Below are 14,169 nucleotides of genomic sequence, written 5' to 3'. Positions count from 1 at the left end.
AAAATCCATATGCGAGCAATGGGGTACGCACGATCATGGCCCGTGTAGTCAGCATGTCAGACCTGGGGTTCTTTATACATGTCGGATCAGACATGAGCCTCATAACTATCTAGAGAGGGTTCTCCGTGTCTCCCAGACTGATGATGGAGCATCATTACAGAGGTCACCATAAATGACTTGGATTAGTGTCTTGGAAACAATGGAAAAAAATCTCAAATACATACTTCTCACATCCTCTCCTTAAAACCCATTGGATGAGAAAGCCAGAGGTCTCTTCCCTGACCACCTTCTCCAATGGGTTCTGAGGAGGAGGCGAGGAGAGAGGAAGCAAGGAGGATGCAATCGAGATTCTCCCACACGACCCAAGAACCTCGTTCATCAGTTTCACACAGAGACAAAACTGTCTTTAAAACCAACCAGTTACCGCACAGAATGCAGCTTGTGCATTCTGTGACGACCCTCCCACTCTGTCTGCCATATTCTCTCTCTTTGCTCTTGTTTTCCTTATTAAGATGTCGGTGGGCGGAGCAGGGAGGGTCATCAGCGAAATGGGACACACCTGGGCCCAGGTGTGTCCTGGGATAAATACACCTCTTCCCCATTCATTGAGGCGACTCTCTCCATGCAGACACACTGATTTTGGTTGTGGCATTTTTTTAACCCCCCGCTTGAGCACCTTTCAACACCCCTCATTATCAAATCTGTGTGTGCAAACACTCACACTACATTCACCATTGTTTATAGGTCACTTCAGTTATTAAATATTTTTTGTTATTCCGTTTTTCAAGCCGGTTTGTGACAATTCACTTTGTCATATGACTACATTGGCAGGAAGAGGAGAACCAAGAGTGACACCAGGGTGTGAGACGGAGTTGTAACTCATAGGAAAGCAGGTGAAGTTTGAAGGGCACAAGAGGGTGTGTGGTGTGCATCCTGAGTGGATTCAGGGCAAAGAGTGGGAGATGTGTAGAAACCTGCTTTGGGTAATCTGCGTGTGCTGTGCCACTTTGCAGGATGGGGCCGAGCTTCCAGAAGTTCCATGACATGTTGTAGGCTGAATGCAAACACTAAAGTGACAGTGTGAAATATGAATGTCCTACAAATCTTTTGTCGCTGAACAATTTTGTATCTTCTCCCGGTCTCTAATACTTGTTATATTCACTGAATTGTTGTCAAAAGTAGGCTTCTATTTCAACATTTTGTCAGGCCTCATCTGTATTTTTTTTTTTTTTAAGTCTCTGAATAATTAGCATTTTTATGTTAACTTCTTTGGGGTAGGGGGCAGTATTGGGTAGCTTGGATGAAAAACGTGCCCAAATTAAGCTGCCTGCTACTCAGCCGTAAAAGCTAGAATATGCATATAATTAGTACATTTGGATAGAGAACACTCTGAAGTTTCTAACACTGTTTGAATGATGTCTGTATAACAGAACTCAGGCAAAAACCTGAGAAAAAAAATCCAACCAGGAAGTGGGAAATCTAAGGTTTGTAGTTTTTCAACTCAGCCCCCATTGAATATTCACTTCCCAAGGCTTCCACTTGATGTCAACAGTATTTAGAACCTGTTTTGAGGATTCTACTCTAAAGGAGGGGCTCATAAAGGCTCTTTGAGTGAGTGGTCTGGCAGAGTGCCACAGCCTCGGTATGGCGCGCTCACGTGAAAGGTAGCTACCTACATTTCACTTAATTTGTACAGACCAAGGAATTGTCCGGTTGGAACATTAATGAAGTTTTATGTTAAAAACATCCTAAAGATTGATTCCATACTTAGTTTGGCATGTTTCTACGGGCTGTAATGTAACTTTTTGAACTTTTCGTCCGACGTTCAGCGTGACCTGAACGCGCTTTTGGATTTGTTTACCAAACGCTCTAACAAAAGAAGATATTTGGACATAACTGATGGATATTATCCAACAAATCAAACATTTATGGTGGAACTGGGATTCCTGGGAGTGCATTCTGATGAAGATCAAAGGTAAGTGAATATTTAAAATGCTATTTCTGAGTAATGTTGACTAACCAATATGGCGGGTATCTTTTTGGCTGCTTTGTTGTCTAAAGGCTGTACTCAAGATTATTGCATGGTTTGCTTTCTCCGTAAAGTTTTTAAAAAATCTGACACAGCGGTTGCATTAAGGAGAAGTTTATCTAAAGTTCCATGTATAATAGTCATATCTTTATCAATGTTTATTATGAGTATTTCTGTAAATTGATGTGGCTCTCTGCAATATCACCACATGTTTTAGAACTACTGAACGTAATGCGCCAATGTAAACTCAGATAATTTTTATATAAATAGGAACTTTATCAAACATACATGTATTGTGTAACACGAAGTCCTATGAGTGTCATCTGATGAAGATCAAAGGTTAGTGATCAATTTTCTCTTTCTGCTTTTTGTGACTCCTCTCTTTGGCTGGAAAAAATGACTGTTTTCTGTGGCTTGGGGGTGACCTAACAATTGTTTGTGGTGCTTTCACTGTAAATCCTTTTTGAAATCAGACAATGTGGCTGGATTAACAAGAATGTTATCTTTAAAATGGTGTAAAATACTTGTATGCTTGAGGAATTTTAATTATGACGTTTTTGTTGTTTTGAATTTGTCGCCCTGCACTTTCACTGGCTGTTCCGGGGGGGTTCCCCTAGCCAGTCCTAGACAGGTTAAAGACGTAAGTATCATTGTCACCAAGTCTAATTTGTGTGGGTTTTGAAATACTTCCTGAATATTGTCCTCTGGTCACATTTTGGATAATAATACAAAAAAATGTAAATATTTACAAGTATAATTATACTTGGTGCAATTTAGTCAAATTTACTACAATTTAAATACTGTAGGGTTTTGAGTGTTCGTGTCTACACAATGGAAGGCTAAATTAGTTACTCCTGTTGGCATGAATGTGGTGTCATTAAGAGGTTGTGCTCTTAAACTAAGTTAGCTAAAAAAAACATTTTGTTTAAGATTTGTTTAAGACTACCAAGAAACACCCTGTGTGACCCTGATTTATCCCACACCGGTCAGGCACTCTCCCTCTCGCAGATAAACGTCAGAACGGTCAATTAAACACTAGGACTCGTAATCTATGGCACAGGAATGTAAAAAAAAATCTAACTCCAAGGCCTTGTTTTTGTGTTTCCCATGGCAGCAGTCTCAGGAGGGCGGTTTCCTGTACTTGGGGTGAGGAGACATTCAGGCTTCAGGAGGTAAGCGAGCAAGAAGAGGGGAAGAGGGGTGTGTTAGGTAGAAGAAAATCCAGTGGCTCTTGTCCTGGTCTCTAGAGCTTTACAGATGTTTTGCTAACAGTGAGCAGGTTGAGAAACTGAACACCGCTCGGAACCGGGAAAGCAAGCCAGTTGGGCACCTGCAAAAAGGGAGAGAGGAAGGTAGTGTACTTCCGGCGCCGACTGAGATGGCCGCCTCGCTTCGCGTTCCTAGGAAACTATGCAGTTTTTTGTTTTTTTTACGTGTTATTTCTTACATTAGTACCCCAGGTCATCTTAGGTTTCATTACATACAGTCGAGAAGAACTACTGAATATAAGATCAGCGCCAACTCACCATCAGTACGACCAAGAATATGTTTTCCGCGACGCGGATCCGGTGTTCTGCCTTACAAACAGGACAACGGAATGGATCGCATGCAGCGACCCAAGGAAACGACCCCGAAAAAGAGGGAAACGAGGCGGTGTTCTGGTCAGACTCCGAAAAAGGGCACATCGCGCACCACTCCCCAGCATTCTTCTTGCCAATGTCCAGTCTCTTGACAACAAGGTTGACGAAATCCGAGCAAGAGTAGCATTCCAGAGGGACATCAGAGACTGCAACGTTCTCTGCTTCACAGAAACATGGCTTACTGGGAAGACGCTATCCGGCGCGGTGCAGCCAACGGGTTTCTCCACGCATCGCGCCCGACAGAAACAAACATCTTTCTGGTAAGAAGAGTGGCGGGCGTATGCCTCATGACTAACGAGACATGGTGTGATGAAGGAAACATACAGGAACTCAAATCCTTCTGTTCACCTGATTTAGAATTCCTCACAATCAAATGTAGACCGCATTATCTTCCAAGAGAATTCTCCTCGATTATAATCACAGCCGTATATATCCCCCAAGCAGACACATCGATGGCTCTGAACGAACTTTATTTAACTCTTTGCAAACTGGAAACCATTTATCCGGAGGCTGCATTCATTGTAGCTGGGGATTTTAACAAAGCTAATCTGAAAACAAGACTCCCTAAATTTTACCAGCATATCGATTGCGCAACCAGGGGTGGTAAAACCTTGGATCATTGTTACTCTAACTTCCGCGACGCATATAAGGCCCTGCCCCGCCCCCTTTCGGAAAAGCTGACCACGACTCCATTTTGCTGATCCCTGCCTACAGGCAGAAACTAAAACAAGAGGCTCCCACGCTGAGGTCTGTCCAACGCTGGTCAGACCAAGCTGACTCCACACTCCAAGACTGCTTCCATCACGTGGACTGGGACATGTTTCGTATTGCGTCAGATGGAAATATTGACGAATACGCTGATTCGGTGTGCGAGTTCATTAGAACGTGCGTCGAAGATGTCGTTCCCATAGCAACGATAAAAACATTCCCAAACCAGAAACCGTGGATTGATGGCAGCATTCGCGTGAAACTGAAAGCGCGAACCACTGCTTTTAATCAGGGCAAGGTGTCTGGTAATATGTCCGAATATAAACAATGCAGCTATTCCCTCCGCAAGGCTATTAAACAAGCTAAGCGTCAGTACAGAGACAAAGTGGAATCTCAATTCAATGGCTCAGACACAAGAGGCATGTGGCAGGGTCTACAGTCAATCACGGACTACAAGAAGAAACCCAGCCCAGTCACGGACCAGGATGTCTTGCTCCCAGGCAGACTAAATAACTTTTTGCCCGCTTTGAGGACAATACATTGCCACTGACACGGCCTGCAACGAAAACATGCGGTCTCTCCTTCACTGCAGCCGAGGTGAGTAAGACATTTAAACGTGTTAACCCTCGCAAGGCTGCAGGCCCAGACGGCATCCCCAGCCGCGCCCTCAGAGCATGCGCAGACCAGCTGGCCGGTGTGTTTACGGACATATTCAATCAATCCCTATACCAGTCTGCTGTTCCCACATGCTTCAAGAGGGCCACCATTGTTCCTGTTCCCAAGAAAGCTAAGGTAACTGAGCTAAACGACTACCGCCCGTAGCACTCACTTCCGTCATCATGAAGTGCTTTGAGAGACTAGTCAAGGACCATATCACCTCCACCCTACCTGACACCCTAGACCCACTCCAATTTGCTTACCGCCCAAATAGGTCCACAGACGATGCAATCTCAACCACACTGCACACTGCCCTAACCCACCTGGACAAGAGGAATACCTATGTGAGAATGCTGTTCATCGACTACAGCTCGGCATTCAACACCATAGTACCCTCCAAGCTCGTCATCAAGCTCGAGACCCTGGGTCTCGACCCCGCCCTGTGCAACTGGGTTCTGGACTTCCTGACGGGCCGCCCCCAGGTGGTGAGGGTAGGCAACAACATCTCCTCCCCGCTGATCCTCAACACGGGGGCCCCACAAGGGTGCGTTCTGAGCCCTCTCCTGTACTCCCTGTTCACCCACGACTGCGTGGCCATGCACGCCTCAACTCAATCATCAAGTTTGCGGACGACACAACAGTGGTAGGCTTGATTACCAACAACGACGAGACGGCCTACAGGGAGGAGGTGAGGGCCCTCGGAGTGTGGTGTCAGGAAAATAACCTCACACTCAACGTCAACAAAACTAAGGAGATGATTGTGGACTTCAGGAAACAGCAGAGGGAACACCCCCTATCCACATCGATGGATCAGTAGTGGAGAGGGTAGCAAGTTTTAAGTTCCTCGGCATACACATCACAGACAAACTGAATTGGTCCACTCACACTGACAGCGTCGTGAAGAAGGCGCAGCAGCGCCTCTTCAACCTCAGGAGGCTGAAGAAATTCGGCTTGTCACCAAAAGCACTCACAAACTTCTACAGATGCACAATCGAGAGCATCCTGGCGGGCTGTATCACCGCCTGGTACGGCAACTGCTCCGCCCTCAACCGTAAGGCTCTCCAGAGGGTAGTGAGGTCTGCACAACGCATCACCGGGGGCAAACTACCTGCCCTCCAGGACACCTACACCACCCGATGTTACAGGAAGGCCATAAAGATCATCAAGGACATCAACCACCCGAACCACTGCCTGTTCACCCCGCTATCATCCAGAAGGCGAGGTCAGTACAGGTGCATCAAAGCTGGGACCGAGAGACTGAAAAACAGCTTCTATCTCAAGGCCATCAGACTGTTAAACAGCCACCACTAACATTGAGTGGCTGCTGCCAACACACTGTCATTGACCCAACTCCAGCCACTTTAATAATGGGAATTGATGGGAAATGATGTAAATATATCACTAGCCACTTTAAACAATGCTACCTTATATAATGTTACTTACCCTACATTATTCATCTCATATGCATATGTATATACTGTACTCTACATCATCGACTGCATTCTTATGTCACTAGCCACTTTAACTATGCCACTTTGTTTACTTTGTCTACATACTCATCTCATATGTATATACTGTACTCGATACCATCTACTGTATGCTGCTCTGTACCATCACTCATTCATATATCCTTATGTACATATTCCTTATCCCCTTACACTGTGTATAAGACAGTAGTTTTGGAATTGTTAGTTAGATTACTTGTTGGTTATCACTGCATTGTCGGAACTAGAAGCACAAGCATTTCGCTACACTCGCATTAACATCTGCTAACCATGTGTATGTGACAAATAAAATTTGATTTGATTTGATTTGATTAGTGTAGAGCCAGGAGGCCAGCTCAGGGATGCCCCTCCCTCTGCCCCAAACCCAGCTGCAATGCAGAGCAGCACACTCCATACTGCACCAAGCTACAGCCAGACAAGACAAAAACCATCTGCCTAATGCATTTGCTGGCTAGGCTGTTTTCATAAGATGAATGCCAGTGCCATATGTAGGTCCATTTGCATGTTGATATGAGCATAACATATACACCAACCTACACACAGCACAGGGGATATATAAACTCAGCAAAAAATGTCATCACTGTCTACTGCGTTTATTTTCAGAAAACTCAACATGTGTAAGTATTTGTATGGGGGGGGGGTCAAAATCAAAAGTCAATAAGTATATGGTGTGGCCACCAGCTGCATTAAGTACTGCAGTACATCTCCTCAGTGACTGCACCAGATTTGCCAGCTCTTGCTGCGAGATGTTACCCCACTCTTCCACCAAGGCACCTGCAAGTTCCCTGACATTTCTGGGGGGAATGGCCCTAGCCCTCACCCTCCGATCTAACAGGTCCCAGACGTGCTCAATGGGATTGAGATCCGGGCTCTTCGGTGGCCATGGCAAAATTGACATTCCTGTCTTGCAGGAAATCACGCACAGAACGAGCAGTATGGCTGGTGGCATTGTCATGCTGGAGGGTCATGTTAGGATGAGCCTGCAGGAAGGGTACCACATGAGGCAGGAGGATGTCTTCCCTGTAACGCACAGCGTTGAGATTGCCTGCAATGACAAGCTCAGTCCGATAATGCTGTGGCACACCGCCCCAGACCATGACGGACCCTCCACCTCCAAATCGATCCCGCTCCAGAGTACAGGCCTCGGTGTAACGCTCATTCCCTCGACGATAAATGCAAATCTGTCCATCACCACTTGTGAGACAAACAGCGACTCGTCAGTGAAGAGCCAGCAAAGGTCGGTTTGTGCCCATAGGCGATGTTGTTGCCGGTGATGTCTGGTGAGGACCTGCCTTACAACAGGCCTACAAGCCCTCAGTCCAGCCTCTCTCAGCCTTTTGCAGACAGTCTGAGCACTGATGGAAGTATTGTGTATTCCTGGTGTTACTCGGGCAGTTGTTGTTGCCATCCTGTATCTGTACCACAGGTGTGATGTCCGGATGTACCGATCCTGTGCAGGTGGTGTTACACATGGTCTGCCACTGCGAGGACGATCAGCTGTCCTTTCTGTCTCCCCATAGCGCTGTCTTGGGCGTCTCACAGTACGGACAGAGCAATTTATTGCCCTGGCCACATCTGCAGTCCTCATGCACATTCACACAGATTAGCAGGGACCCTGGGCATCTTTCTTTTGGTGTTTTTCAGTCAGTAGAAAGACCTCTTTAGTGTCCTAAGTTTTCATAACTGTGACCTTAATTGCCTGTAAGCTGTTAGTGTCTTAACGACCATTCCACAGGTGCATGTTCATTAATTGTTTATGGTTCATTTGAACAAGAATGGGAAACCATGTATAAACCCTTTACAATGAAGATCTGTGAAGTTAATTTAATTTTTACAAAATATCTTTGAAAGACAGGGTCCTGAAAAAGGTTGGTTTCTTTTTTTGCTGAGTTTATTTGGTACAAATCATTCCTTAAGTTCTAGACCTCAGCTGAATTTGGTAATGAATGGTGTGGCTGTTGAACAAGTTCAGGAGACTAAATTACTTAGCGTTACTTTCGATGGTCAAACATATATAGATTCAATGGTTATAAAGATGGGGAGAGGTCTGGCCGTAATGAAGAGATGCTCTGCTTTTTTTGACACCCACACTGCAAAAAGCAAGTTCTGCAGGCTCTAGTTTTGTCTAATCTTGATATTGTCCAGTCTTGTGGTCCAGTACTGCAAGAAAAGACTTAATTAAGCTGCAGCTGGCCCAGAACAGAGTGGCACATTTTTTCCTTAATTGTAATCAGAGGGCTGATATAAATACTATGCATGCCAGTCTCTCTCTGCTAAGAGTTGATGAGACTGACTGCATCACTACTTTTTATAAGAAACTGTTAGATCCCACATTTTTGCATAGTCAACTTACAAAGGCTTATCCAACCATGTTTTCAGTCCCCAAATCCAGACCAAATTCAAGAAAGTGTACAGTATTATATAGAGCCCTTATTGCATGGAATATCCGTCTATCTAATTTCTCAAATTAACAGCAAACCTGGTTTCAAAAAACAGACAAAGCAACACCTCGCAGCACAACGCCTCTCCCCTGCTTGACCTAGATAGTTTGTGTATGTATTGATGTAGACATGTGCCTTAAATTTAAAAAAATCTATTTCTGTCTTTGAGCGGCTCTTATCTATTGATGTTCTGTATTATGTTTTGTGTGGACCCCAGGAAGAGTAGCTGCTGCTTTTGCAACAGCTAATGGGGATACTAATCAAATACCCCGCACACTGACTCGGTACCCCCTGTATATAGCCTCGTTACTTTTTATCATGTATTTATTTTATTAGGTAAATATTTTAATTCTTCTTGAACTGAGCTGTTGGTTAAGGGCTTGTAAGAATTTAACGGTAAGCTCTACACTTGTTGCGCATGTGACAAAGTTTGATTTGATACGTCAAATTATGGAGTCATGTTACAGTGAGGGGGCACTGCCTGACTCTCCAGACAATAGCTGGGGTGAGTATGAGGGAACCAAAAAATGCTGCCCCCCCCCGCCGTGTTCCCATTGTCTGCGTTCTGGTAGGACACTTTATGGTGCAGCACAGAGTGTAATTTGAGAGCTAATCTAATTTGGGGAGAGAATAGAAGGGGTGAGTCAGGGTGACAGACACAGATGATCCCTGTGAGTGAATAGGGGCCCTGCCTGCTGTCTGACCTACAGTGTGTACTGTATATAGGGCTCAATGGGATGAGAGCAAGTAATCATAATATCTTCACATGCCTGTCTCCCATTTCTGGATGGAATTGAGGCACCAACAGCCCAGTCTGGGTGGCTTAGGCAAGGAAATGTGAGACAGACGTTAGCCTGGATTTAGGTCTAAACCTATGCTGTATTAGATTTGGCAGTTATTGTTAATCCTGGATGGGATGCCACAAGGAGGACCCCACCCCTTGCCACACGCACAAATACGGTCACATTCATTCTACACACACACACACACACACACACGGCTGGCCTTTTAACTTGTAAACTGGTGTTTTAAGCGTATTATCAATCCTTACGGTGCATAGCTTAAAGCATTTATAACAGCATAGGATTCTAGATGAAAGGGAAAGATACTACTTTTTGGTCAAGTTGCCAGGTCACCACCACTTGTAGTGTATAGTTAGGGGTTGGTGTGAGGGAATGTAACACTGCCTTCTAGGCCATGCTTTCTATAAGCATGTCAGACGGAAGCTGTGTTTGGTAAAGCTGTGAAACCGTTTTCGGTTGAACTCAAACTAGGCTCATTATCAAATAAATGTCCTATGTGACTAATACACATGCACACATACCTGCACACACACAAGATTGGTGCCTTGGATTTCTGGTTAACAAACAACCTCAATAGAGAAGTGATAGGTTGTTGAGAGATTAGTCATTATACTGCCCTCCTACCAACATCCTTCACAACTGAGGAGTGATCTTACCTGCATCCCAAATAGCACACTGTTCCCTACATAGGGCTCTGGTCAAAAGTAGTGCACTATAGGGGAATAGGGTGCCATATGGGACTCAACCATTATATTCCTTTACTTAGCAACCGTAACCCTGCCTGTTACAGCCACTAACAGTTTCTCTCAGACGGTGGCACACATACAAAAGGCCATTCTGCAGTGACCATTTCTTATCTACCCAGGCCTTCTGGGCATGCGCTTGTGGTCAGATCATTGTCCAGACCTCACTGAACTAACACAGGCACCCTAAGGTGATAAACGGGGGGGATGGAAGAAGAGCGGCCTGCAACCAGAGAGCTGCATGATCATTCCATGGTAATTTTCTATGTAGTATGCTGATCGCCATAGATAAATCAATGTCAGGGTCAATATAGAATCATGGCAAAGCACAATCACATCTGTGTGACGTATGATGGGAACCTGAGGTTAAAAGTTCAATTAGGTTGTTTCTGTTCACTTGGAGCTGTGTCCTGTCCTCTACTCTGCATTATCTAACTGCGTAAACACAAAAACAGGTAACATCACTTTTGTACAGCTGGCATTTACTTATATTGCCTTGGCTCCAAGTCAGAGCAGGTCCACCAAAGTCATGGTGCAGTGAAACATGAGTGCCGAACCACCTAGAAAAGTCTGAGACTTTAGGGTAAAACACTGGGGTAAATCCTCAGTGGAAATGTATCAACAAAAGGGAGTTAACGGAGTTTGTGTGAAAGCAGATCAGGCAAAGTAGAGGACAGGACACCACTGGGACCAATTTAAGATCAGTCATCTGAAACTTATGGAGAGATGCATCACGAGCACACTCACAGACGAGGCTGTGATGAGTGTTAAAACAAGAACCTTGTCCTCACCCACCTGAATGAGGGGAGATTAGGCGTTTGTGTATCAGGGACGGCGTGAGCCAGTACAGGACTGGAGTGACTTATACCAAGATTGTGCAAAGCTGTCATCAAGGCAAAGGGTGGCTACCTTAAAGAAACTCAAATATAAAATAGTTTGATTTAACTTTTTTTGGTTACTACATGATTCCATGTGTGTTATTTCATAGTTTTGATGTCTTCACTATTATTCTACAATGTAGAAAATAGTCAAACGAATAATTTTTTATTTTTTTTAATGGAATGAGTAGGTGAGTCCAAACTTGACTGGTACTCTATACTAAATAATGTAACATTTGTTTTGATTTAGAATGGACCATAATCATGCACCAGTATTGAAACGGGCAGGGGGGGGGCCCATGTTTCAATGAGCTGAAATAAAAGATCCCCAAAATGTTCCATATGCACAACAACCTATGTGCACAACTTTGTTTACATCCCTGTTAGTGAGTATGTCTCCTTTGCCAAGATATTCCATCCACCTGATAGGTGTGGCATATCAAAAGCTGATTAAAATGGCATGATCCTTACACAGGTGCAACTTGTGCTGGGGACAATAAAAGGCCACTAAAATGTACAGTTTTGTCACAACACAATGCCACAGATGTGTCAAGTGAGGGAGCATGAAATTGGCATGCTGACTGGAGGAATGTCCATCAAAGCTGTTGCCAGAGAACTTAATCTTACTTTCTCTATCAATATTATTAGCAGTATGTCACAACCACGTCAGCCCTGGAAATCCACATCATGTGTGGGATGCTCTGGAGCGACGTGTATGACAGTATGTTCCAGTTCCGGCCAATATCCATCAGCTTGGCTCAGCCATTGAAGGTCTGGACAAACATTCCACAGACCACAATCAACAGCTTGATCTACTCTATGCGAAGGAGATGTGTCGCGCTGCTTGAGGAAAATAGTGTTCATACCAGATTAGGACTACTTTTCTGGTCCACGTCCTACTTTTTTTTAAGGTATCTGTGACCAACAGATGCATATCTGTATTCCCAGTCATGTGAAATCTATAGATTATGGCCTAATGAATTTATTTAAATTGACTGGTTTCCTTAAATGAACTAATATTTTTGTTCAGTGTAGTTGGGAAACCGAGGAGACAAAAGGAGGAATGCTGTTGAAAGAGGTCAACCAAGAACCAAATGGGTCCCTCTTCTCTGCCTCACCGTGCGTGTGTGCGTGTGTGTGTGGATTTCACCCACTTAATTACAGTGGACAGAAAGTGTAAGCCTTTCCTCAGGAAGACTAGCAATCATGATTCATAATGAAACTACTTGTCTTCTCCATCTGAAGATGGAGAGAGAAGGCCTTTCCTCACACGTTCACTTTTTCAAGATGACTTTAATTACAGGTCATGAGTAAAACAGACTACCATTGTTTTCAGTTATGCAAAGATTTCTGATGTAGGCTAATTTTCATTAATGACGGACCTACCCGCCACAAATATTGCAAACATTTCAACATCTTCAGTCATGAAAACACATTGATTTTAGTAGTTGTTTGAGAATCGAGATATCACTGGAAGGACAGCAGACAAAACAATAAGGAGAGAAAGCGATTCCTCCAGGGATAACTACCACACCTCAGTAGCCAGGCCTAATCCCCATGATCAGGACGCACACACACACCGCTGTCTGATCACCAAGACCACACACACCTCCTGACTCTACCCGTGGACAAGGTGTAAGTGAGTGAGTAAGCAGCTATACTTTCAGTTTGATATGGTGAGCACCATTCAAAGTGATCAGGAAAAAAGGAAAGGTGCGTGATGTGAGTGGGAGGGAAGTGGAGAGAGAGAACTGGGCTCACCTGGTAGTAGTTCTTGACGTGCCTGATTACAATGTTGAGGTTCTGGATTCGTAGGTTCACATCATTGTTCACATTCTTATTCACTCTCTGGTTGGTGGGGCTGGGGTCTCTGGATGAGACAAGAAATTACATGACAACCTCATAACAACTTTTTTAAACACAAAAACAAAAAACAAACTACAGGATTTTCCTTCACTGAGTATTATTTTGGCCCTCGGAGTGTGGTGTCAGGAAAATGACCTCACACCCAACGTCAACAAAACGAGATGATCGCGGACTTCAGGAAACAGCAGAGGGAGCACCCCCCTATCCACATCGACGAGACAATAGTGGAGAGGGTAGTAAGTTTTAAGTTCCTTGGCGTAGACATCAAGGACAAACTGAATTGGTCCACCCACACAGACAGCGTGGTGAAGAAGGCGCAGCAGCACCTCTTCAAACTCAGGAGGGTGAGGAAATTCGGCTTGTCTCCAAAAGCACTCTAACTTTTACAGCTGCACAATCGAGAGCATCCTGTCGGGCTGTATCACCGTCTGGTACAGCAACTGCTTTGCCCACAACCGTAAGGCTCTCCAGAGGGTATAGTGAGTAGAGGTCAGAGGTCGACCGATTAAATCTTAATGGCCGATTAATTAGGGCCGATTTCAAGGTTTCATAATCGGAAATCGTTAATTTTGGATGCCGATTTCACCGATTTTTAAAAAGAAATTGACACCTTCATTTAATCTTTATTTAACTAAGCAAGTCAGTTAAGAACACGTTCTTATTTTCAATGATGGCCTACGAACGGTGGGTTAACTGCCTTGTTCAGGGGCAGAACGACAGATTTTTACCTTGTCAGCTCAGGGATTCAATCTTGCAACCTTACGGTTAACTAGTCCAACTCTCTAACCACCTGCCGCACGAGGAGCCCGCCTGTTACACGAATGCAGTAAGAAGCCAAGGTAAGTTGTTAGCTAGTGTCATGACGTTGGCCTGGGGGGGTAGTTTTAGTCATAAATACC

At 44.4% G+C, this 14,169-nt stretch overlaps 1 protein-coding gene across 1 annotated transcript in view; it reads right to left on the bottom strand.

Moving 5' to 3' along the window:
• Window positions 1-14,169, bottom strand: part of LOC115138647 (protein Daple) — a 107,974-nt gene that overhangs the window by 77,189 nt on the left and 16,616 nt on the right. Inside the window, 1 exon segment of the mRNA XM_029675733.2 lies at window positions 13,166-13,274. Within this exon segment, the coding sequence (XP_029531593.2) occupies window positions 13,166-13,274 (109 nt within the window).

This window comes from Oncorhynchus nerka, linkage group LG12, assembly GCF_034236695.1.
Source record: "Oncorhynchus nerka isolate Pitt River linkage group LG12, Oner_Uvic_2.0, whole genome shotgun sequence".
In the NCBI taxonomy this organism is placed as follows: domain Eukaryota; kingdom Metazoa; phylum Chordata; class Actinopteri; order Salmoniformes; family Salmonidae; genus Oncorhynchus; species Oncorhynchus nerka.
The sequence above is the reverse complement of the archived record's forward strand: the minus strand, read 5'-3'. Positions and strand labels throughout refer to the sequence as shown.